At 53.5% G+C, this 25,392-nt stretch overlaps 8 protein-coding genes across 8 annotated transcripts; 1 reads left to right on the forward strand and 7 right to left on the reverse strand.

Annotated features, from left to right (window-relative positions):
* Positions 1-712: 712 nt before the first annotated feature.
* On the reverse strand, positions 713-4,094 carry JN550_008244 (uncharacterized protein; the record flags this gene model as incomplete). The annotated part of the gene is made up of 2 exons (XM_049320184.1): positions 713-3,707; positions 3,802-4,094. The coding sequence occupies 2 exons, from the start codon at positions 4,092-4,094 to the stop codon at positions 713-715; spliced, it is 3,288 nt and encodes a 1,095-aa protein (XP_049169757.1).
* Positions 4,095-4,956: 862 nt separating this feature from the next.
* JN550_008245 (uncharacterized protein) lies at positions 4,957-7,337 on the reverse strand (the record flags this gene model as incomplete). The annotated part of the gene is made up of 4 exons (XM_049320185.1): positions 4,957-5,090; positions 5,156-6,760; positions 6,988-7,183; positions 7,260-7,337. 4 exons carry the CDS (start codon positions 7,335-7,337, stop codon positions 4,957-4,959), a joined length of 2,013 nt encoding a protein of 670 aa, XP_049169758.1.
* Positions 7,338-8,226: 889 nt separating this feature from the next.
* On the reverse strand, positions 8,227-8,752 carry JN550_008246 (uncharacterized protein; the record flags this gene model as incomplete). Its single annotated transcript, XM_049320186.1, has 2 exons — positions 8,227-8,646; positions 8,708-8,752. 2 exons carry the CDS (start codon positions 8,750-8,752, stop codon positions 8,227-8,229), a joined length of 465 nt encoding a protein of 154 aa, XP_049169759.1.
* Positions 8,753-10,872: 2,120 nt separating this feature from the next.
* Positions 10,873-12,236, forward strand: JN550_008247 (uncharacterized protein; the record flags this gene model as incomplete). The annotated part of the gene is made up of 3 exons (XM_049320187.1): positions 10,873-11,289; positions 11,363-11,740; positions 11,802-12,236. 3 exons carry the CDS (start codon positions 10,873-10,875, stop codon positions 12,234-12,236), a joined length of 1,230 nt encoding a protein of 409 aa, XP_049169760.1.
* Positions 12,237-13,225: 989 nt separating this feature from the next.
* JN550_008248 (uncharacterized protein) lies at positions 13,226-14,710 on the reverse strand (the record flags this gene model as incomplete). Its single annotated transcript, XM_049320188.1, has 1 exon — positions 13,226-14,710. The coding sequence occupies one exon, from the start codon at positions 14,708-14,710 to the stop codon at positions 13,226-13,228; it is 1,485 nt and encodes a 494-aa protein (XP_049169761.1).
* A 3,650-nt stretch (positions 14,711-18,360) lies between these two features.
* JN550_008249 (uncharacterized protein) lies at positions 18,361-20,134 on the reverse strand (the record flags this gene model as incomplete). Its single annotated transcript, XM_049320189.1, has 3 exons — positions 18,361-18,726; positions 18,789-20,011; positions 20,080-20,134. The coding sequence occupies 3 exons, from the start codon at positions 20,132-20,134 to the stop codon at positions 18,361-18,363; spliced, it is 1,644 nt and encodes a 547-aa protein (XP_049169762.1).
* An 896-nt stretch (positions 20,135-21,030) lies between these two features.
* Positions 21,031-21,585, reverse strand: JN550_008250 (uncharacterized protein; the record flags this gene model as incomplete). Its single annotated transcript, XM_049320190.1, has 1 exon — positions 21,031-21,585. One exon carries the CDS (start codon positions 21,583-21,585, stop codon positions 21,031-21,033), a length of 555 nt encoding a protein of 184 aa, XP_049169763.1.
* A 2,310-nt stretch (positions 21,586-23,895) lies between these two features.
* Positions 23,896-25,068, reverse strand: JN550_008251 (uncharacterized protein; the record flags this gene model as incomplete). Its single annotated transcript, XM_049320191.1, has 1 exon — positions 23,896-25,068. The coding sequence occupies one exon, from the start codon at positions 25,066-25,068 to the stop codon at positions 23,896-23,898; it is 1,173 nt and encodes a 390-aa protein (XP_049169764.1).
* Between the last annotated feature and the right edge of the window lie 324 nt (positions 25,069-25,392).

Genomic DNA, 25,392 nt, shown 5'->3' on the forward strand with positions numbered 1-25,392 from the left:
GACATTCATGTGTGATTGACCAAGACCTGAGCCAGCCCCTGAAGCCTTGTCGTGTCAGGACCTCCTCATCCATACCCTCTGACATAACTATCTCCCTGTCCTCACAGCCCCTAGCATACTCCTTACTTTGCAAAGATCCCTTTCATCGTGAACGACACTGGGGAGAAGAAATTGCAACCTGGCCAAGCGCCTTGCAAGAGGATCCGAGCCTTTCCTTGCCCACTGTCTCGACTCCTGCCGGCGACGCAAGCTCAGCCGGACACTTGATCCTCAGCCAGGAGTTGTCGATCAGGGCAGATTCGAGAATGGATTGTAGGCCAGGTTGCTCGCTTCGCGGAACTCGCAGCTGTGTAAAATGGCAACGGCCTTCCAGTCACCAATAATAGATTGCATGAAGAAACGTTTGCGTCTAAGCAGTGCGAAATTATGCTATGGCAATGTTTACGACGCCCGATGACGGGCGAGTGAATGATGAGATGCTCCTATGAATGCAATGATCGCCTTCTTGCAAGCAAACCCGCAGAGGTAGCTGCATGGCGACAACCACTTATGTACTGCGGCGGCTAACACCGCCGACGTCTCGCCGATATGTGCACGATATTGGGTATCTCCCACCTCCCCCATGGGAGAGACCTTGCGCCCCTTCCCATCCGGTATGAGCGCTTCCAATTAATTGTTAGTCCGTAACGCCACCTCAGCTTGACCCTCGGGTCTAGCCTGCCATCTCCACGTCGCTCCCGTCACTCTCAGCATACGTGTTGACCTTCTGGCCCCTACGCTCCCTGCCGGCTGCTTCGTCAAACGGGCTGTCCTCAAGGACGAGCTTGTTTCCATTCGCCTCCCACTCTCCTCTAGCTTGTAGAGCTTTGCTATCCCACTCCTTAACCACAACCTCCCACTCTTTGAGCTTTTCATGGTAGACGCGCTTCTGTTCCGTGGCTTGGTCCTCGTATGGTCGCTTCTCCTCCGGAGTGGCCTCTTTCCACATCTTGCTTGTCATGACGCGGACCTCGTTGGGGCTCGGCTTGCCCTTACCCAGCCGACGACCTTCTTCACAACGCTTGCGTGCCGCGTCAAAGTTGGCCTTGCTGTAGAGGAGGTAGGAGTTACCTGCCACCTTCTGAGGACGCCAAGGTCTGTCGCCTATCTTTTCAATGATGTGCTGCCATGCCGCAACCTCATGAGCTTCTATGCGCGCCTGTTTAGAAGCCTGAGGCGAGAGTGGCACCGTATCCGCCTTTCTTTTCACAGCACTGGAGGACAGTGACATAGACGATTCCTTGGGTATGATAAGTGGAGAAGGTATGTTGATAGGACCAAGCATGGTATCAAGGACATCCGAAGCCGCGCGAAGACCAGAGAGATATGCGCCATGGACCGTCGCAGGGTGAGTCCCGGTTGTGTGCTCGCCAGCAAATATTACATTTCCAACAGTCTTGGCCATGGTGTCGTAATCATCAGACTTCATGGACGGGCCGGCTGATGAATATGAGCCGCGAGCGAACTTGTCAGAACCCCAACGGGTGACGACCGCATGCACTGGCTGTGGAACTTTGGCACCATAAACACTGCGTAGGACCTCGGTGGCCTCACTAACAAGCTCGTCGTTCTTAGTATACTCTGTGTCGAAACCAGCATCTCCAGCCATGAGAGCCAGGAGGACCGGTACACCACTCGTGTTGGACACATCAAACCACTGAAAGCAGCGACCGCGCTGCGAGGCATAGTCGCTCTGTTTGAGGCTATGCCGCGAAGACGGACTTCGCAAGACACCGAAAATGTCGCGACTTGTGTCCCAGAACCGCTCCTGATAGACCAATATGACCTTGTTCAGTATGCCGAATCCAAGACGGCTAATGGCATCTGTCTTCCATGCCGGTAGAGGGGGGTCAAATTTGACACTTCCGTGTTTGAGCACACCCAATGGGATAGTTGATACAACGTAGTCGGCATCGATCGAGAACCCATCCTCACATTCCACCCTCGCAGTACCATTACCCTCCGCATTATATGTGATCTTCTTGACGGCACTGTCCTTTCGGATATTTAACGCCGATGGCGCATGAGCCAGTCCCCATGGCACGCTCTGATAGCCGCCTACGACCATAGTGTGCTTGCCTTCCCACTCGTTACCTGCATCTATATCCCAGCCACCCAGGCTGAGGTTCTTCAGGTTTGTTGCGTTGCTGTACTCCAGATTGGCAATGTGCCAGTTCATTAATCGATAGTCCTGGGGCGTGAGGTCGATTATATCCCGATACTGGGTAATTGCTTCATCTATAAGTGAACCCAAAGTCACATCGGGTGATTTTGCCGCTGTGTCGAGTTCTAAATCGCGGTCTTCCAGGATGCCTTCCTTTAAAGCCCAACCCATCAGCTTCGCTTTGAAGGCTGCTTTCAGAGCAGCAGCGGTCCCCGGCTCAACATGCGTCTTGCCGGTAGCCTTGTCGGTGGACACGGGGACAAGGTTGACCTGCGGAGCCAAGCTCTGCTCGGAGACAGGTGCCGCTTGAGGCATCGACGCCGTCGTCTCTTCGACATGGGCAATTGTCTTGTTCCCTTCAGAGGCACTGTCTCTGCCTTCATCCATTAAGTCTCTGTTGCCCTCGATGAGTTTTGATGGTGGGCTCTTAAACTTGTAATCGCTAACCCTTTCAAGGCAGTCGTTGAAAAGTCTTTCAACTAAAAGATCCCTTTGCGCATCGACCGGTTTTCCATTGGTATCGTACAAGTTGGTCTCCGGCCGCAGTGCGTAGTAGGGCAATGCCATCTGACCTCTCAACAGGACATTTAGAGGATTGCCTCGCTCGAATCCCGTGATGATCATGCCACCACATTCGACGCTATGACGCTGGCCCTTGAAGCCTATCAAGCGCTGACATTGGCTCCCGTTGACAGCTCGCGAGTAGACGCGGCCGCCGAGACGACTTCGCCCTTCAAGCACAATAACCTTTGGTACCTCCTCTCCCAGTTGCTGAAATTGGCCTGCATACTGTTTGAATAGAGTCTCCAGCTGCCTGGCACATCCAAGTCCAGACATACCGGCGCCAATGACTACGACAGTCTTACCTTTCCGTTTCGGGGGACCCTTGTAGCGTCGAGTCTTCGATGAAGGAACTTCCGCGCAGCCATAATTGATGAAGCCCCGACGTAGGAGCCATTCGTAGCTCACGTTTGCGACATCAAACCATCGGGAGTCCTTTGCACAACCAATCGCCTCTTCACGGGCAACTCCGATGCGTGGATTATTCAGCCATAGTCTCAGGATGCCGTTTCGAATATTGAGGTAGGTCGTCACCTGCGCGTGGCTGATATGTTCGCGCAGCATCGAGTACTCTTCTTGGTGTAGTGCATATGGGTTCAGTCTCGAGTGCTCAGCAGCTGCGATGCACTGATTTGCGTAGTCAAAGGGTGCGATATCCGTCGGAATGGACACCCTGGGGCGCACATTAAACTTGCGCCTCGACGGTGTTGGTCTCTGCGACCTCGTGACATCGGTGGCAATCGGGCGACTGGGGGTCTCTAATGACTCTTTGGTGTCTGTCACATGAGCCGGCGTTGTTGCCTTACTAGACGGTGAGGCTGGTGGAGAAGAGAGATCTGACTGCTCCGATATAGCAGACGCCGACGACCCGAGGGATTTCCTCGAGCTTTCTTGGAATCCAAGGAGTTTCGGGTTGGCTACACTCTCTTGACCTGAGGGATACCTGGTCTCAATGGTTAAGACAGGAAACACTCAGTGTCGAGTTTAGGTATTGTGAAAAAAGGCGCTGGGGTTCACATATGCCAAACAGAACTTACTCAGATTCTGGCTGTGTTACGAGGCCAGATGCGGTGCTATTCATATCGGTATCCATATCATCTACCAGCACAACAATTTCAGATTCCGTTTTGGGAGTGCCCTTTGATGTTGAAGGACCGGTGTTGGCTAACGAATAGATATCTGGAGCGCGGGCGGCGGATGTGGGTATCTTGGTGAGATCGCTCTTCGAGGCCAGCAAGGAGAGATGTAAGTCAAGTCCGTCAAGGTCCATCGACGACCCCGAGCCAATGTTTTTGCCCTCCTCCAACAGAGTCTCCTGAGCGCTTCTCATAGTTCGCGGGCTCACAAGACGTCGTGGATAGAAGCTTTCATCGGTGTATATGAGCTGGGTCGGTTTGGATATCGCGGCTTGGCGGGATTCTTGAGAGTGTCTGTGCCCATGAGATTGACGTATCACCCCTCGAGGCCCATTCTAATGTACAAGTGTCACCGAGTGATCATGTCAAGTAATTTGGAGCCGTCTGTTCAATCGCATTAGATGTTGCGCATGAATTTGGTGCCATGCAAGGGAAGCGATGTCAAGGTTGGCGTGATGACTAGGACACAGTGAGGGCTCGATGAAAAAGGGCACCGTACCTCTAGCGTGGACTTCCGCCGCTGGCCAAACTGGACCCGATTGGAGAGTAAGCCGATAGAAGCATGAAAACGACAAGCGAGGAACGGATCAATGGGGTGGATCGAGTCCGAAGTCCCAATTCGTGCGGCCTTTTATGTCTTGATTGATCGAGATATGGATATGTACAAGAATGATGCAGCGTCGTCGAACCATCTGGGAGGGGGGGCCGCCATGGCCCGCACCCTAAAAGGACTGCTGTAGTTGAGCTACACGTGACTGCCATCCATTCTGTAAAGTTTCAGCCACCCCTGGGGCCATCGCCATCTTCGCAAACTCGTCCCCTCGAAAGTGTGCATTGAGTGGCCAAACACAGAGGGGCATGCAAGGGCATATAAGCACTCAGGACTCAATACTACGAACTAATTGGAGCACATCGCCCTCTATACTATCCGCTGGCGCTACTGTGCCCCTGCCCAGTTGCCCGACACGGAAGCCGGCGTGGAACCGCCTGCGCAGCCTCTCATTGGGCTCATCTCACTTGCTCCCCGGCACCGTCCCGTACACGCACTGCAGTGCCTCAGCTCGAAGTGGCGGCTGCTGCTGTTGCGGGTTTGGGCTTTTCTCTTGCGAATGACTCGTTCTCGATCGCGGCGCTCATCATTCGGTTTCCATTCAGGATCGACGTCGTACAGATGACGATGTTTCGTCGAGCTGAGTGAGGCATGTATTAGTCAAGTCACGTCCATGAATACAGGCAGGGCGTATTCGATACATACCTTCCTCCTTCCTCGCAATGAAGCGCAAAGCGGCAATCTCAGTGAAAGTTATGCCACCGACGAACACTACAAATACCGTCTTCTTCTCCCCGCCGCCAGACAAGAGCGAACGCGCCTTCACGGCCTTGTCCTCTCCCTTCTGAACCTCGTCGAATGTCGGGCCACGGGCATGCTTCACAGCGTCGTCAAACCCTCTCCATCCTTGGGCGCCGCTGCCTGCGATGTTCCCCGCGCCTGCGGCTGTGTTGCCGCGTGTGATGGATAGAAGATATTGTTTCTGGAGAATGCATTGCACAAGGCGAATCGACAAGGGTGCGTAGCCACTATAGACATACGCGATATCGTTGGGGTCGTGCTCGTTGACTTCGTCGACAATCAACCGTAGTTGCTTGCGGAGATATGTGTAGTTCGTCTTGGTTCCCGCTGCTGCTCCGGATCCCGGCATTGGAACCATACTAGCCATCGGTGACGACCGAGGTAGGAGTAGTTGGAGCTTCTCCAAGTTGTTGAGCGTAAGTAGATGCTGATAGCCATACCCCTTCAGGATCAGACGCCTGAAATAATCAAACTCTTTCGTTGAGATCCCCCCGGATATACATGAGTAAATGCAAACTAGTCTCAATACCTCTGGGAGCGGTGTGTCCCTAGCGATCAGCTCTTCGATAGCATCGAATTGGGAACTCGGATCGGCGCCTGCAGCCAAATTTTGCTGAACCTCAAGTAATCGACTGAATTGATCAGTTCGGGTATACTTCATAATCTCTTCAGCCAGTGACGTGTGGATTTTCAGACTTTGTTGCTCGGCCTGGTAGCCGGGGAGCTTTTTAACGAAATCTTTGAGCTCTGCCGTCGTTTTCGAGGCATGCCGGCTGTCATAATCGCTCTGCAGCCGTCGCGCGACCTTGTTAAGCAGGGTGCCGACGATGGCGAAATTCGTATCCCGTAGGCCGTCATATAGTTTGTCTGAAGAGTCGAGTTGGATCTTGCGTTTTCTTGATTGGTTACTTGCAGCAGGTGCGGTAGATGTGCCTTGGGAGGGGGGCTGGGCTGGACCTCCGACAATCGTAGAGTCAACATCAGTTTGATTGTTCTGAATATTGAAGACTTCGTCGATCAATCCTTCGTAAGTGAGCTGCGTGAGCAATGGCGAAACCATGTCAACCTCGCGATCGATAATGATGACGCTCTCAGTTGAATTGCTCGGAGTCAACCCAGCTTTCGCAGCCTCACTAGCATCCTCTCCGGCCAGAATCTCTTGTCGCATTCGTGAAAGAAGTGTCGCTACCCGTTTGGCATTGTCTCCCTTGCCGATGATACGAGGGAAGAGGCCATGTTTCGACTGAATACCCATGAGAGCTTTAGCGATGAGAAAGGCAGGGGTGGTATCCTTGCATAGAAACAAGTCCCGGAAGGAGTCATCGAGTTCAAGAGAGAGAACATCGCGCTCCAAGGGGAAGAAGTAGAGCGGCAACTCGTGAATGCTGACATCCCCTAGGACGCCGCTCTCCTCCAGAAGCTTGTCGGATACCAGAGTACGGCGCGGCACCCAAAAGATGTGGAAGTCATGGCCGGTTTGGCTCTCACGTTGCAATCGCTTGACCTGTTCTGAAGGATTGTCAGCATGTCAAGGTTTCCCTGGGCACGGAGAGCTCATTGAGTGGACTGTGAGTCCGACCCGACAGCTGGCCGTCTTCTCTCGCCATTGTCACCGAATGTTCCAAGCGACTTTGAGCGAGTCGCTGTTAGTGTTGCACGGACCCGGTGACATGGCGAACAAGTCATGCTGCGTGCAGCGCACTTTTGCGAGGGCGAGAATAAGAGGCGTAGCTCACCTGCGATCGCCTGAGCGTGGCGGGCACACTCGCCCCGGGCCATGAAGACGACATTGCGCTGGCTCGTGTCGGCGTTGTTGTTCTCTAGGAAGAAGAACTTGTCCACGCCATATTCCTGGAGCGTCGAGACCTTGACCACGACGCCGATAGGGCCGGCCAAGCTTCGTTCGATGACGAGGTTCTTTTTGCCCCGGACCTACAATGCAAGCTCATGTTATTCGCCGGTCGCGCGGGCATCGGGGGCAGGGCGCGGGCAGGGCGGCCGGACTTACACCCTCAAGGAGATATAAAAGATCTTTCCGAGCGCTGTCCTTGATCTGCTCGGTATCGAACCCCACATGAGGAGCCATCTCGAGCTCTCATGGGGGTTGGAACTCGGAATAAGAAGCCGCAAAGGGTGAGTGGGCGAAGGAGGAAAGCTGCCCCCCAAGTCGGTGTCTTGGAGCTCTAGGCCGACGCGACGTCACGCACCCAGAACGCTAACTGCTGGATGGCTCGAGGTCCCCAGATCGGACAAGCTCGCTGCCCCACCAATGCTCCAACTACCAACTGTTGCATGCAAATAGTCCTCCCCGCCCTATCACGGTCATTGTGGCATGCATGGATTGCTATGTAGACCTCTGTATTGACAACCGCTACTGCCTTGGCTCAGACGCTTTCTTCCTTCTGTACCTTCAGGGGATGCGGGTGGACCATCTTTGCTTGGTGAGCTTGCTAGCAGTCAATCTGTATAATTTGGCCCCCCTAGAGCGCATGGAGAGCGCGTGAGACGCGAGTCGGCCTCGGTATGGTTTTTCTGTATCATCACCATGGAACAGATTCGGAAGGAGTTTCACCAGGGAGCAGGTGGGTCTTGTTGATTTCGTCACCGACTTGGGCCTGAGCAATGTAGTCGTAATGGCATGTAAAGCCTCCAAGTATCGAGCAGAAGAGTGACCTTGGGAGGTCATATGGACCACGGCTGTCTATGCAGTTATGCCTATAAAGTGTATCCATTCATACATCCTCGCGATTCACATCTCTGCCTCCAGATCGGTTGGCGTCGTAAGTGATGCGTGACTCGCCCTTGGTCTTTCACGGTGAAAAGACTCCTTAAACCCCAGCCTCATGCTCAACGCCTTGCAATCCGATGCGATACCAAATACCCATCCCGCAGGAAACGAACGCCAGGCCTTGTAAGGGTCGTGCAATCTCAAGGAAACGCAGATCATAGATGACGGGAGGCGACAACCCCCCGCGCTAGACAGTATTATCGTGGTAGTAGAAATCGATGTCTCTCGGGCGCAGGCGGTTCCCCCTGACAAACTCCTCGTCGCCGGGCGGCCGCTCGTCCTTTGTGTTCCCCGTCAGCATGCTCTGGATGCTCATGCAGACGCTCTCCACGTTCTGCACCGGACTCCATCCCTGGGAGCCCAGCAGGTCTAGGCAGATGATCCCGTTCGAATAGATATGAGGGTGCATGGGTATGGGTCGGTTGTCCGTCTTCGTAAACGTGACTTCGGGCGGCTCGATCGGGTAGGACTTGCTGAACTTGAATTTTAATCTGTATGTCTGACCGGCGTAGAGCGGGTTCTGGTCGAGCACTTGAATATCAAGGAACCATTCCTCCAGATTGTCGGCCGAGACAAGTGTGATGCCAGGCGGCAGGCTGTTCTGGATCTGTGTTCCAATGGAAGTCAGCCATGGTCGGCGCTTCTGCGACGAGCGGGGGGCCTCGAACCTTTGTGAGCTCCTTGCCCAGTCTCTTGGGCCCCAAACCCGACATTGTGCTCGCGGGCGACCTCAGGGTTCTTTCGAAGGTGGGATGTGTAGGATTCGGCGGGGTTGGCCGCGCGCGCCGAAGGGTCGTCCGGGATGGAAGGCGGGAAGCGGGACGCCGAGAGGTGAGTGGGTGGGTGTGTAGTGGGAGGCAGTTGGAAGCGTTGGTGAGGAAGGGGGGGCTCTGGTCGGTCTTTGAAAACTGGATCCGACAAGGCGAGTGGCTCTACCGACCTCAGTGAGAGTGAGGTATGCGTCTGGTTTGAGCAAATCTGCAAGGGGAACAAGAACCCTTGTTGACGATAAACGCAGGTTTGGATTGCGTTGACTGACGGCAAGTCTGGTGATTGCCGCCTTATGGGATTGTACTGGACCCGGGCATGTAAGTGCTAGCTGGTACCAGTACCACCCAATCCCCTGAGATATTCGGTCGACCACTGTGACACGGTGCGATGCGACGCAACAGTTGCTTGCAACTGGACATCTTGAAACCAAGAGCCCGGGTCTCTATGGTTTCGCCGATGCTGTTCTTTCCGCTGCCCAAAATTTCCCATTGAGAATTCCCATTTTGCACACTGTCCGCTTCGCATTGTTGCGATCTTTGTGCTTGGCCCTGCTTTATTCTTTTGCCTGCCGACGGGACCGCCCCTGCGTGCAGGTCTACTGCAGCTCGGCCCGTCCAGGATGCCTCAGCGATAAGGTGACCACCGAGGGGTCTGTACCTGTCCTAAGTTAGGGGCTCTATGAGGGCACTCTGCCTCAAGTTGCATTAGGCACTGTCAGGTAGGTATTTGCTTCCAGAGGCATCCCGTGTACACGGCAAGAAACTTCCGAAGAGCCTCACGCAATTGGGATGACAAAGTGGGACATGACCACCACCTCAGCAGCTCCGCCACGAAAGGATACTACTACACTTCTGACAGGATGACACTAGAATTGCAGTGTTGCTGGGCAGGAACCTGGCATTCCACATCGTGTGTGTTCGACAGGCATATACTGGTGCAGACGACCTCTTGCGCGGAACAAGCCACGGGAAGAAGCTGAGTGAGCCGAGGGCACTGCCAGTGATGTTCGTCTGTTGCGCTTCAACGGCCGCGATGCTGGCCAATAGCTTTCGCTGTTGCGGCCGTCGCGATAAGGCTCTTCCCTCGTCCCTCCTGTCTAGGCTCTGTAGGCTGTCCTGGCAAGCCCGTGTTTGCGGCTGAGCATGGCAGCGTTAACTCAAATGGCGAACAAGGCTTACTTCCATCTACGGGGAGGCCCGTATGGGTCAGGCGGCGTTCCCACGGTACTGTGAAGGCTGTGTGCCTAGCCACTGGACTGCCGTAAATGGAGTTCAACCTACATACGTGACCTGACATGACATGGCATCCATGGATGCGACCTGAAGTCAAACTGTTATTTACTTCAGCGATCCGGCTCCCGCTGACTGCGCCTGTCGTGGACAGTAAGATAAAGATATTCTCGACAGGTGCCGTTGTCGCTGTCCATCACCAACGTCTGCTAGCTTCAGGGTACCCATACTTCCCCCCCAGCCCGTATCTTGATCCATTCATAGAATTTGGCCCCCGCAACACCGACGACGACGCGACTCGACCCCTCATTCAGTCCCCTGTTCAGGCCAAAGAAACGGCGTCCCCTCCAATCTATTAGTCGCTCCTGGGCGATCGTCAGAGGGAGCTACATACCTGGAGCCTTTTTGTGGTGAAACCGCCCGCATACAACTTGTCTTGCTGCTCTCTCGTCTACCTACACGTTTCTTGTTTCTCTCAATCGTCCCGACCGCCTACCTTCGACCTTCAGGCGTTCTCAACGACGCAAGGGAGCCCGACGATTCTCTGGTGACGTCCGGCAGCTCCATTCAGCTCACCCCCACCTTATCATCTATTCCTGCCTCAGCTGTCACTGCGACCTGCAGGGTTCGCGACAGAAGGAACAATGAGCTGTACGTGTTCTTGCTCTCTGCTGATGTTTCTGGCCCCCAGCCTGGTCGCCAGAGCGACATCACTCATCTGGACGAGGCCTCTGTCGCTGGCGACGACAGCTCATCATGCGGCTGGGAGCTTGCATCTCTGTTCACTTGTGTCCTACATTTTTAATCTCACCTATGCACTAACACTTACCCTCATGTCTTCAGTTACCGGAATGCTCAGTCGGCTGCAAGGCCAACCCGAGAGCTACGACAAGAAAGCAAAGTACCGATTCGGGCGAACACTCGGTGCAGGAACCTATGGCATTGTTCGAGAGGCCGACGGCCCAACGGGAAAGGTCGCGATCAAGATCATCTTGAAGAAGAACGTCAAGGGCAACGAGCGCATGGTTTACGACGAGCTGGACATGCTTCAGCGCCTCAAACACCCCCACATCGTCCGTTTTGTCGACTGGTTTGAGTCCAGGGACAAGTACTACATTGTCACCGAACTCGCTACCGGCGGTGAGCTGTTCGATCGCATTTGCGAACAGGGCAAGTTCACGGAGAAGGACGCCTCGCAGACCATCAAGCAAGTCCTTGGTGCTGTGGACTATCTTCATCGCAACAACGTCGTGCACAGAGGCAAGTATATTAGAACTCTACAAACTTGGGAGCATCCCGCTGACCCCCACCCCAGATCTTAAGCCGGAGAATCTCCTGTATCTTAACAAGCACTCAGATTCTGACCTAGTGCTCGCCGACTTCGGTATCGCCAAGATGCTGGACACCAAGGACGAGGTTTTGACGACCATGGCGGGTTCGTTCGGCTACGCGGCACCAGAGGTAATGCTCAAGAAAGGCCACGGGAAGCCTGTAGACATGTGGTCGATGGGTGTCATCACCTACACATTGCTTTGCGGTTACTCCCCATTCCGATCAGAGAACCTCCAAGATCTCATAGACGAGTGCAGCAACGCACAGGTCGTCTTCCACGACAGATACTGGAAGGACGTCAGTGACGATGCCAAGGAGTTCATCAAGCACTTATTGAAACCGAATGCAGAGGATCGCTGGACCAGTCAGGTAAGTCACCCAAAGCTGTCTGCCGACATCTCAGGGTTCAACTATCTCACACAATTCTTAGCAAGCATTGAACCACTCCTGGCTCCGAGGCGAGACCGCTACGGACCACAACTTGTTGCCCGAGATCAAGGCATACATGGCCAAAGCCCGCCTCAAGCGAGGTATTGAGATGGTCAAGCTTGCAAACCGCATCGAAGCACTCAAGATGCAAGAGGACGACCCTGAGAACCCCGATTTCCCGGTCGATGCAACCGGCGCTGCAAAAGATTCCACTGCCCGGGCCGGCTCGTCTCAGTCGTCTGGCGATAAAGCCGACAAGACCGAAAAGGGCGAGAAGAAGAGCCTTAGCCGCATCGCTAGGGGTGCCATCTTCCGCGAGATTGTTCTGGCCAAGGTGCGAGAGATGAAGGAGCAAGAGCAGACTCTGAAAGTGAAGGAGGAAGCCGAAAAGGAAGCTCGAAGGAAGAGCTTCAGTGGCTCCAAAGACTCTGCTTGAGGCGGATGGGCAGCACAAGGCACGAGTCAGGTGTGGCCTAGACCCGACGTAAGGGTAACAGGACCAAGGCGGCTGGGGAAAATGAGCACTTTGGCCATGAGGCTTTTGACTTCATGCAATATTCAGAGTAGCAGCTGGGTGAGTTCTGGCAGTCAGGGACCGCAACGAATTCCATTCTTGGATCCGTATGATCCATTGATACTTGTGTAGTTGTTCAGGCGTTGAATTCCTAGGGAGCCTTAGGCTCCAGTTTTCGCTGGGTATACGTTTATTCAAAATATGGATTTCTGTTGACCTGACGCCCTCCAGCACGGCTTTGTGATTTTGCAGTGAGACGCCTGTCTCTACATACGCCACGTAAAAGCTTCACGGCACCTCGTGGGGTTTAGGAGCATCGCCAACATTCCAAAAGACTTGAACGGTGCCGTGCCACGTGTGAGCCTCGTTTCTCCAGTCTTACGGAAGATAATTATACTAGGCGATAGACACAGACGATGTCTCCTTGTAGTGTGACCAAAGCCTTTTGGTCCGTCGGATCAAGATTAATGATCAATGTGAATATTGAAGGAAAATATCATACCATTTTAGAGAACATGTTTGTTGGCTCGGAGGTTGCTGAAAGCAGAAGTGCCATCCAAGCTGTGAATACGGCTACGATCAGTCGACGCTCAAATAGCACGTGAAATCATTCCTTGCTTGGTCTCAGGCTGCGGTCAAAAGGGATCGAAGACGTTACCGGTATCTCCAAGTATTATAGATACTATTTACACAGCTTGATAATTATCTCACTCTCCCCCTTCATTGAATAGAAGTCCAAAGCATCAATATAAGCCCATAATATCCACACGCCGTCGCTTGAAATCAATCCCGACCGCCACGCCGTCCCGGCGGGCCAAAAGCGCCTTGCAATAATACATGGTAATAATTCTCAAAGACCACTTCCCAAATGTACCGTTTCAATAAAATATACAGCACCAGGACAAAGAAGCCTAGGCACCGATCTCGCTCAGGGCTTGTTCCCGCAGCACCTCGTAGCGCCTGTTGTCGAACCGCTTCCGCTGCCACCCGTTGGCCCGGAGCCGCTCGATGCGTTTCTGCAGTGCCTCGTCCGCACCGCCGCTGCGAGTGGAGGACGCGGCGCTCGACGGACGGTACGACAGCGACGAGGCGATCGAGGCCACGCTGTCGCTCCGAGTACGAACCCAAGACTCGTGCGACTGCGTAAGGTCCTTGGCTGCTGGGGAGACGTCAAAATTTGACACCCTGCCAAGAGAGTCGTTCAGGCGTTGGGCTTGAGCGCCACCGAGGGTAGAAGTCATGCCGGGTGGAGGCGGTGGAATCGAAGGCATCTCGGGAACGACGGGGGTCTCGGGGATCTCGGGGATGTCGTCGGGTTGAGTCAACAGTGTGTCGACGGCGTCGCGGTGCCAGGCCACCTGTGAACGGAGGGCCGCGAGCTGAGAAACCAGTCGGTTTGCCGATCGAGTTTGCAGGAATGACTCCAGATTAAACGACTCGTCCTGTCCCTCCTCTTCCGGCACAGGCTTCAGGATTGGTGGTGATGGTAGCTGTGCCTCGGTTGAAATTGATCGTACGGGGAAAGTCTTGTCCGCCGATTTTGACGTTGGTTGAACAAGACACGACTGCGGCAGCACAGTTTCAGACGCATATTCACGTTGCCCAAAAAGATATTGGTCCTCCTCCCAACCCAGGGTTGGGCTGTCTGGTCGAATGTACGGCTCAGATTGCCAGCTATTCTTGGGTATTTCGATGGGTTCCGGTAAGCCGGAGAAAGAGACCTTCTTCTTCTTAGGCCTCTTCGGTAAAGCTTTTACTTTCATGTCTTCAACTGAAGATACCGAGTTGCGCGGCGAGGACAGCGCCGTACAGACGGAGGATCGCGAGCTGATTGATAACGAGGGTGAATGCAGACTTGAGCTCGTTGAACTGGCTGAGCCCGACCTCGTCTTTTGTACCGTCGCGTCCTCAGCCCTCTGTATGAAAGCCGCGGCGCGATCATAGTGGTCTCTTGCGTCCCTCAACAGCTTGGTCCGGTAGGATGAAGACTGTGAAAGCGGCCGGGCGCACATTTCAAAGGATGACGCCGCATAGAAGTGGAGGTAGACAAGATAGATCGTCTCCACGTTGGATGTCTCCCTCAGATTGTCCAAGACCTCACAACATCTTGCTGAGCATGTCCGGTATTTGCGGTTGACATATTTGCGCTTCACCTCGCTGATGGTCTTCTTCCACTCCGTAGGCGTGTAGGGCAGTACTGGAAGTGGAATTGGTGTCAATGAGAGGCGCGTGATCGATTTAGCTAACGGCAGTGACTGCTGCCGGCGGTGACTTGGAGTCATAGGGCTGTGGGCAGCCATGACTGAAGCTGGTCGTTTCGTCTCAGTCGGCTGGACAATGACGCTCGACCTGCTGCCGCCCGATGAAGGGAGGAGAAGGGGTATTAGTCCGCCCATGGTGTTTGTGGCTGTTTGCGTCCTCAGTCGAGATGGGGGATCACAACAATCCCAATAGGCTCTCAAACCGTCTTTCAGCCACCGTCAATCTATATTTGACAATAGTGCAAGCCTCTGAATAGTACTGTGTCCAAAGCTGCTGTCCAATGAGAAGGCGGAGCGGGACTAGGCCCGATTGTCGATCTCCCCGACAATGCAAGAGACCGTCTTAAAGTTGCACAGAAGACACAGCTGGGTTGAATCTGCGTATCCCAGGCTGAATGGCAAGGATTTGTTGGGCTCAGATCAAATGCTATTGTTGATGGTGTTACTCCGTGAGATGAGACACGAGGCAAAACCGTGGTTCGGAGAGACCACCCGACGGAATGGCGCAGTGACGATGTAGATGCTAGGTTGGGACAGCCCGGGTTGTCTGAACACTCCTACGTTTCAAGGAGCAATTTGCAAGCCGAGATGAACCACCTCAGATGCACAGCCCAGATCGAGAAATGAAATGCGATAGGAATTCCTGGAGCCCAACGGCGGATTCCTTGCGCTCATCCGAAGCCTTTCTCGCGCGCCCCCGGGTACGATGAGTGCCGCGTCGATCCGAGTCACTGGACGTATTAGGTTGCTGGGCTGAACCGGGGTGGCAGAACCACAGCTGTCTTGGATCAGCTGCGCAGAATTGCTTGACAAGACGTGCGGGCGAGATCAGATTGCGACCGTCTAAATGAACCAGTCGGCCTTCCAGGCAACGGAGTCCGATAAAGCCAAAGTCAGTAGGGTTGGCGGGTAGGTGTTCAGGCGAAACTTTAAAGGGCTCGCAAGCCTCGAGTTGTCGAGCAAAGAAGCAACACAGGAATCGACATGTATAAAAAGCAAAGGGGTATCTCGAAGGATGCAAGGTACGCTCAGATGCGGGTGGGTACAGAAAAGCTACCATGAAAGCGAAACACAATGACGATCTTCCAAAGCCTGAACACACAGGTACAGCTTGTTCAAGTAGACAGAGTAAGGACCCAGAGCACAACAGACCTCGAGTATTGCCCGGGGGTTGAGGTCTACCCTGCTCCTTTTAGTATTGTCACCTAGTTATTCGGGCCCAAGCACAGGAGGACCTCCTCCATCCACATTGGCCACGGCAATCCCTGCAACTCTGCATAGGGCACGGAATATCTGGCAGGCTGGGGCCTCACTTTGGTCACCTCGCGGAGGGCGAATCTAGGCGGAATTGGGTTCTATTTCTGTTTTATGAAGTCAATGCAAGGCTTGAGAAAGATCGGTTTTGAGGCCCACGTCTGGGGCAGTGCTCGAAGAAAGCAAGCGCAACGGTGTCGAAAAGAATTGTCAAAAATGCTGGAGATGCAGTCGAAAGCAAACCCAGACGTGGTGTCGATTCGTTCAGGGACTTCTTTTGCAGCTCTGGCAGCGGCCTGGGGGTGGTGTCTCCCGCTTGCCCGCCATGGCAATTCCTTGCTAGCCCCCCTCGCTTTGCCGGCGCGGGCTGCTGCACGACGCCTGTCGCGCCGTTCCCCACCGGCGACTTAGAGGCCAGAGTCGACATAGCGTGCGTGGTCTGCAGGGCTTCCGCCAGTCCTACCCGACGCTGGCGCCTCAAGCCTCGACAACACGCTCAAGCAAAAGGAATGGCCCTGCTGCTGATCCCACAGGCCCACAGGCACCCGTAATACTGTACAGACCCTGCGCGTTCGTGACCGACGTAACTCCCACCGTGGATTCGCCCGAGTCTTGCAATTGTTGTTGACCTTGCGGTGCGCTGATGGCTACTCCCTCCTCTCCTCTAGGTTTCATCCATCTCGCGTTTAACGAACTCTGCTGAAATTGCATCCCAACGGCTTCTTCCATTGCTTCCTTCTCCCCCCTCCATCAGCTGTGAAACACCAGAGTTAATGTGTCATGCAGTGAATTGGGGCTTCGAGGTCTTCGACCCCGTCAGTGCGGTGTTGGGCTGGCCATACAGATCACCAGCCTCTGTGGCTCGCCGTTGGTGTCGCTTCCCGGTCGAGTTTGGCGTGACCTGCAGTCGCACTGACCTCTGATCTCTGCGTTGTGACATTGCTCGCATTTGGATAACAAATGTGCCTCACTGTTGCAACGATGGCACCAAAACGTCTGAGCGGCGGGGTCCTCGAGGGATCCTTCTCAGATATGCACTTATACCCTTCCAACACGCGCCGGTGTGCCGTACCCTGTGTTATAGCTCAGGGAAACGGTTAGGTGGTTAGGTGGTGATCCGTAAGCAGTGATCTAGCTGGCCCTCTTTCATCACTCGGATTGGGAACTTCATCTCGGCGACATGTGTAGGGAGAGGTGTTAGGGGCCTCGGGGTCTGTGCCTACGGACTGGAAACAACTCCTCACGCGGGATATGCTATTTTCTTTTGCCAGTGCCGCGTCCCGGAACTTTGGGCCATATAACAATCGTGTCTAGGTGGCGCCGCCAAAGCAATGTCTCAACTCACTCTGTCGAAGGCATCTGAGAAAAAGTTGGAGTTGACGTCAACATCAATGGCCTCCAGAATCACTTGGTAGGTCAGACCAACTCGGGTTCGGGGGAGCCAGGGTAACATTGGAACCATCTCAAATCTCTGAGGACCAGTGCTCCCGCGAAGGAAAAACCCGCTGTCACTTTTGAGCTGTCAGTTTACACCCTGGGAACCAAGGAAACCAGACCTGGTTTTCCCCCTTTGATACTAGGAATAAGCTATCGTGCGATGGCAAGCTGCGGACCTTGGCACTGGTTTACGAGCACGTGGTTGGCATAGTTGCAAGCTTTACAGGTTTTTGATACTCCACATATAGTCTCTCTTAATTAACCATCTCGCCTCAGGTACAAACATTAATGTGACATATCGCTTGCCATGCCTCTGTAACATGATATCTTGACTCGGTTCCCCCTCGTCGTCATTGTCCGAGGTAGGAAAAGAAAACGGTGAATAAGTCGAGGGGGATGTGGAGCATCCAGAGACGATGATAGAGGAGAATCTCCTCGATGGAGCCTGGAAGCCATGCATGTGTTGGGGCACGGCCATGTGGTCGCTCGCGATCAGACGGGATGATGTGCGAACTCCATCGTGCTACTGCCGCAGTTCATGCACGATGTATGCGAGGTACAAAGCATGGCAGCAGCACATGACCTCGCTCGTCCCTTGTCATTCTGCATAGAAGAACCGGAACCTGTCTGGTCAGCGCATATCAATCTATGGACAGGCTCCTGCTGAACATGTTTGCCAGGCCACACGGCACGCGACGATGCACCATTGGAAGTTTCGCTGCTCGCAAGCAAGCAGTCTTAATCACATAACCCTGACTGCATGGGTGGGTGGAGCGAAGATCTGAGCGCCAGGATCGCGGGGTAAGGGACAACAATTGATCCTCACGATGCAGTCAGAAGGCGAGGACGTTTGGACAGACCCTAGCGTACCAATGACGCTGAAGAACCAAACTTTCTAGAGTTTTTTTGTTTTATATGCTTTGCGGTGACCACCTCGCAGCTCGCTTGCAGGTAGCTCATGAACATGGGACGAACTGCTACAAGAAAATGTCATGATTCCAGCGGACATGCATGACCGAAGCCGTAGATCCCATTCGGACCGGGCGCTTGTCGCCGTGATGGCCGTTCAGCTTTGAGCAACCATACGACACGCTCTATTGTTGCTGTTGCTTGTCGTCATCGACCGGCGCAGCAATCTCCACAGCTGCAGCGGCCTCGCCCGGCGTGACTTCCTCGCCCCTGACCCCATGGACCACGCGCAGGCCCTCGGCCTGGATTGTCATCCCGTCGAGTTCGGCTTTGCGCATGAGTCTCTGCTTGACCTCGTCGGCAACACTGGCGAGATCTACAAGAACGCCTTCCTTCTCGGGGTGACCATCACCCAGACCCATCTCCTTGATCTTGACCTTGCCTTGTGCCAGCTCATCCTCCCCTAGGACAACGGCAAAGGGAACACCATTCGTCTCGGCAGCCTTGAACTGGTTTTGTAGCTTGGGCTTCACCTTGTAGAGAAACTCGGCCTACAAACCAGTTAGCAATGTTAAGATAGCATTTGATTGAAAAAGGGGGGGGGTCCACGCACCTTGATTCCTGCTTGCCACAGGCTTGCACAGACCGACATGCGTTCCTTGAGCAGCCCCTTGAAGCCAGAGCCGCCAAATGCCATGACATAGACATCGACCTCGTTGCGACGGACGGCTGCCGCATTCTTGTCGGCCTCCATACGCGCCTTGGTGATAGAGAAGATACGGTCCACACCGAAGGAAATACCGACGCATGGGACTTGAGCCTTGCCGGAGAACATGCCCACAAGGTTGTCGTACCGCCCACCAGCAGCGACACTACCAACACCGACCGAGGGATCAGATGAGCGGTCCTCATCTGGGTCTGTTGACGACTTCTTGCCCCTCTTCTTCGGCGCGGGCACAACCTCCTGAGGCGCCGGCGTCGAAGATGGCGCAGAGCCCTCCGTGACGACTTCGTAGATGACGCCAGTATAGTAGTCCAGACCACGCGCCAAGCTCAAGTCGAATGAGACTGTTTCTGACGCGTTGAAGTGCTCCAGGTAGGTGAAGAGCAGGTCGAGGTCGTTCATGCCCTGCTGCATAGACTCGTTTGCCGCAAGCTTCTCGTCCGCGCGCAGCTTTTCCAACAAGTCTCGCTTGCCCTTGAGGACAACCCACTCGCCGATGCGGTCAGCAACCTCTCCGTCCAGGCCCTTTTCTTCGACCATCTCCTTGCGCACATCCGCCCAAGGCAGCTTGTCCAGCTTGTCCACTGCAGACGAGATGGAGCGGATCTTGTCCTCAGGCACGCCGCAAACCTGGAATATGCCGTCCAGGATCTTGCGGTGGTTGAGCTTGATGGTGAATGTACCTCTCCAGCCCAGAGCCTCGAAGACCTCGTTGACAATGCGGATGACCTCGGCGTCGGGCAACATGGGGTCGTACAGGGCGCCTGCAATGTCGAAGTCGCACTGGTAGAACTCTCGCATGCGGCCCTTGGTCATGGCCGGCTGGTCTCTCCTGTAGACCTTGGCGATGTGGTATCTCTTGATCTGCTGCACGTCCTTGTTCATGGCAAGCCACCTGGCGAAGGGCACGGTAAGATCGTAGCGCAGACTGCAGATCTCACCACCTTGGTCGGCGAGGTCGTAGATGAGCTTGCTGTCCTCGCCATACTTGCCGGCCAGGATTTCTCTGAGTTCGAAGACGGGGGTGTCGATGGTAACGCCGCCGTGGCGCTTGAAGACCTCGGTGATGGTGCTGAAGATCTTGTCGCGGATGACCATGTCCTTGCCCTCCCCTTGGACAGTCAGTTCTCTGTGTAGTGCAGCGCAGACGAAGGGTAGTGCTAGGGCGGCAGCAACTCACAGTCCTTGGTGCCCTTGGGGGTCTTGAGCTCGAATTTGGGGCCTTTGGGCGCCATGTCGGGCTCGTGGGGCTCTGAGTCTCGAAGGTGGGATGCGGTTGAGAATGGAGCAGATCGCGGGGTACTCTGGATCTTGGTGTTGTTTCCGCTGGCAATGGCGTTGGCGTTGGCGTTGGCGTTTGTGTTGGTGGTGCAAAACTGGCAAAGTGGCCTGAAGCGGACTTGGAGAGCTCTGGCTGTTCGCGCTGGCCTTGCGGACCGAGAAACACGCTGAATTGAAATATTCATCCAACTATTTGGAGGTTGCCCGCAGCCCCTCAGCGGATGCGCGCAAAATGGATTAATTCTCGTGAGTCAACGGAACCCTTCCCAGTGCTGCGTCAGAGCCAATGCAAGGCTGATGCATTTTTTCTGGCGGGATGCCATTCTCCCAAGTCTTGATTGGTCGGCGACTGGAATCAGCATCCACCAGCAGGTCGTCAGCCGCGCGGGCCGACGATATCGGCTCTGGATGTGGTATCGCTCAGGGACCACTAAGGGAACTAGTCGAGGGGCACACCCGAGGTAGGACATAGTAGGCAGGCACTTGGGTCTCTGGAGATATGGAATTGATGGGCTTTGGATCATGACTCGTCACTATACACATCATGTGGCCCGGACGACATCACTATGTACTTTGTGCTGTTTTCAATGGATCCCTGACTGAATCTGGCACCAAACCGCGTCCAGCTTCTTTCTTGCTGTATCACATGCCGCCGATACGTTAGACCTTGTTGCCCGTCCGCCCAGTGTAAGTCCACAAGCAGTTCATCCTACAAAACGATAGTCCTTCCAATATTCCAACATTTTGTCCCGTTTTCGCTCAAAGGTGCGATATTCGATTACAGCCGAGCACTTCGGTGCCGCACATATGATATCATGACGGCCCCGCCATGCTCCTTCAAGGCACCGACCTAAGCCTCTGGGATGCAGATGGTCTGTCCGACTCTTAAGTTATCGCAGTCGAGCCCACCGTTGTCTCTCTTGAGCGCGTCGACCGACATGCCTCGGTTTTCTGCGATCGCCCAACACGTATCTCCTCCCTTGATATGGTACGGCATAGTGCCGGAGTCGCATTGTGCAACCGGGATCTGCTGGTCGATGCTGCCTGCCGTCGCTCGTAGATAGAAAAAGACACCGATCAAGAACAGCGCGATAATCATGAAGAAATTGAACAAGGGCATCATCTCGGCCCGCCATGAGACTTCTGGCGTTGGGTAACTTGCTTCGGGCATCGAATACGGAGGCGGGGGGCTTTCGGGGTCGTCATTGTCGGCGAAACTGTCGCGGCGTTGAGTTGGCCTCGACACACATCTCAGTGACCCGTATCGGTTCCCGGGCGCACTTTCCCATATGCTACCATCGGCATCTCGGAACGTGTAGGTCTGGTCGTCTGCATCGTAACCGATCCTCACCATGCCCTCGGGCAGGCGCTCGTCGTCCGTGTCGTAGTGCGACCAGCGCCCCATACTTGGAATTGTTCGGATGGGAACGTGCAACGTGTGACTCTTGCTGTCGTCAGACACTAGAAGTTCTGCACAAACGAGATGAATAAACTTGCTCTTTCAGTGACCTGTTTGATGTCGAAGATGATCAGATTGTATGGAAAGGTTGGTGTTGATGCCGTCCTTTGGGCTAAATGGTACGTACGCATTGCACTGTCAGTTGCACCGCCACGCGCGTTGTGACACGCATAGTGACCTTACGTCAGGCCATCCCCTCTTTGACCAACGAAACCTGAAACCACCACTTAAACGCCAACCAAACGATTTTCGGCAATTGGACGCTCCAAATCTTTTGAACTTCGAGCCTGATTTCGTCGATTCCTAACGATCTTGAAGGTTCTCAACCGGCTGGAGGTTGCTGCCCGGTGCTTGAGCTCCAAGCCCTTCCTGTATCACTTTGGCCCGCTTTTGCTGCCATGGTTTTTACTCATGATACTGGACTTTACGAGGCTTGGCTGTGACCTTGATTCCTTCTTGGTCGTTGTAATCCGCTTACTACGCGATTGGATGCGAGTGTCACAAGTAAGCGCTAACTCTGGGAATACGAGGAACGAGGAGACTGGTGTAAGATCGCACCCTCATCAAGATCCAACTTAGAGCTCAGAGGCCATGGGAAGACACAACACTTGTTAGAGCATAGGATTTGACGCGAGTTGAAGAATTTGGACGAGGCCAACGGAGAACAAAGCCTTGATCTTATATGCCACTTGTTCTGACTCTCGCTGACTCGGCCTGGCGGCACTCAAAGCGTGTTTCTCTATCCGACCAGTAAGACCCTTCGCCTCGCCCTAGAATTCGCGGAACTGTTTGAATTACCCAGAGGTGTGATGAGTATTTCGTCCAGGCAGCCAGAACAAGAAATACAGTGACTTGGTCTCACGGTTACTTAGACTCATTGGGTTCGAGCCGTTGAGCCTGGCTTGGCAAACAGCTGATCATATTGTCTGTATAAAGCGATGTCACACCGCTTTAGATTGAATTGCTACCACCACAAGTCACTCAACACAGTAGCTTGACCATAAGACCGTAAAGGCAGTCAGAATTCGAAACCTACACTGGAAGAGCAGTATGAGCCATTGGTTAGATATCGTATTTATAGCGGTGCCAGTCATCGTTGTCGGAGGCATGATCGTTTGCAATCTCCTCGAAAAATCCATCGCAACCATCCGTAACCGGCAGCCCACTGATGCTAATCGAGATAGACGCCGCGCGGAGCCAGATGAACTTGAACAACTCCGGTATCCCCTTGCGAGGGTGGATTTCGAACGTGGTTTAAGCCGAGACGAGATGAAGACAATTATGGCGGAGATAATGATGGAGACATTGCTCGAACGGAGACGAGGTTATGCAGCATTCCCATAACAACGAAGGCCACCTCGACAGAATAGCGATAACAATCGCACCAACTACGGACATGGTAAGACGCAGCCTGTCAACTTGCCACCGCCTGCCAGGAGACACGTTTCTTTCCAAAACGACGTGGTTAGTAACGGCAGATTTCAAGTCGGAACCCGCGCGGCGAGAAGGTCTTTCGGAATGCCGACCATCTGCAGTAACTTGAAATGGCTGGTAAACAGAATAATTACGGAGCAGCGTGTCAGATGTAACCCTACCCCAAACGCGGCGAATAATACTAGATTGCTTCACGAATCACGGCCTCAGTGACATGATGTCTACCGGAAAGAAGTTGTGAGCCCAATGCTGGCTTTCCTGGAGATTCGATCATGGGGTGATTGGTCAGTGTTTTACAGCCTCACAGGTTTCATGATTCTTGCCATATAAGAGCAACGGCTTCCAAGAGACAATTGAAAATAAAATCGAGAATGGTATTATCGACAATCGACCCCATTTTGGGCCAACATATAAACTTCATCTAACGCTGCGCATTTGTTGAGTTGAGGTCTTGTACACACGAATCTATAGTTGTGTAGAATTATGGCGAGAAAGTCGTGTCTTTCGTCGGACGAGTAAGATGAAGAGAGATTCGATCAAAAATTACATACCACATTTCAGGAAGACCCCCCAAGTCCAGTAGGGCTGGAAAGGCGCTACCCAGGGGAGCCCATGTCGATCAATACTCTGCGGTTGCAGCCGTACTGAAAGCGTAGACGTATGATAAGATGACATATCAGTTGAAGCTGCGATGTGTTTGTTCTTTTGTTGCGTATTTCAGAATGCTCATATAGCCAGTGTATTTTCCTGTATTTCCTTTCCCATATTACGCAGAAACTCTCAATTTGTGTCTGAATTGTTCAAGACGTCTCTTTCTGACTTTCAACTAGCGATGGTTGCGTTCCGCCATAGAGATGCTGGATCTGGAATGCCTAGGCAGGTACCTGTAAAGTTCGCGACCTCAAACAGGCCGCCCGCCTCTAAGCCCTGCGCAAACCCAAACGGACCGTTGGTAGTAGAGTCGAGTATGATTATCCGCTGCTGACCAATGGCACATGGATGATCAAATTCCGGTGGTAAAGTTGTATATTTGCCGCAGAACGTTTTCCTGGTTTCGATAGCAGCCACCGCAATCAACACCACCGTGAAAAAGGTCAAGAACAGACAATACGCCTTATACCATACCGTCGACATACAAGGAATAATGGTCGTGCGTAGCGGTCCTCGAGTAAAGTATATTCCCAGAATAAGCGTTGTAGGCGCCAAGATGGTCATGTAGTAGAAGCCCATCAGCCAGGACGAAACTGTGAACACCCCCTTCCGACCGAAGGTGCCGATCCATGGGGAAAGGAACAATATGTCGAGAGCGAAACAGCTGAGAACAGGCACCATATAGAGTGCCCTGAATATCCTACTCCGCCAAATACGGTAGGTAGCTTTGGGCGTCAAGCACATGCTATCAGGGTCATAGACTAGACTGTCAACGGACACCCTGAGGTCATAACCCTTCTCAGAGTATGGACCAGGTCGCATAGCGACGTCATCCGAGGCTATGAACGCGAAGTCGTCTGTAAGCCATTGCGCAGCCCACAATCTAGCAAGACCACTAGCACCCAGTGGTATAAACAAGCCGCTAACCGTATCCATTGTGGTATAATCCCCGAAAGATGTGAAGTTTCCAAGGATAGAAGTAATCGCTTGAACACCCTGAAGAAACACAATGATAGTTTTCAGCATCTCCAATGATAGTAACTTGACTGTTGGTTGGTCCGGCAGCCGTGAGGCGTGTGGCAGGGCACGTCCAAGCATAGACTCCTGTCCGTCCCATCCATTTTGAGTCCAGAATATGGCGTTCGCGACAGCCATATCAGCGGAGTTCCACGTCGGAGATCGAATACGTCTGTCGGCAATGGCGGCGTAGCGCCACAGAATCGATGCCGGGTTGTAGTGACATAACACGTCATGCCATTTCGGTCGACTATTCGTCAAGTACGACGGCTGGGGCGCTCCGGACAAAATATGTGCGATTAAGGGAGCCAGGCCGAGAGTGAACATAGCAATCCAGTCCGATATCCATATATCCCGACTGCCCCAATGAAAAGGAATTATCTCATAAGTAGTGTTCGAACCCATAGAAGCGAAAGCGACCTGCGCGGTGAGAAGTAATTAGGAGAATATCATCCAGACCCAATGTTTATTGCCATGGAGCTGAAGGAGAGGTCAACGATTATGTACACGACTCAAACAATAACCATGGTATCCGAAGAAATTTTAAAACTCGCTTAGCGAACAAGGGGCTCAATAGAACACCCTGAATTAGGAAAACGACGCCAAAGCCTCATAATGCAGGGGCCTTGCAGGAGGATTGCAACTGACACG

The sequence above is a fragment of the Neoarthrinium moseri genome (genome assembly GCF_022829205.1).
Source record: "Neoarthrinium moseri strain CBS 164.80 chromosome Unknown scaffold34_Wmoseri_CBS_16480, whole genome shotgun sequence".
NCBI classification, from domain to species: domain Eukaryota; kingdom Fungi; phylum Ascomycota; class Sordariomycetes; order Amphisphaeriales; family Apiosporaceae; genus Neoarthrinium; species Neoarthrinium moseri.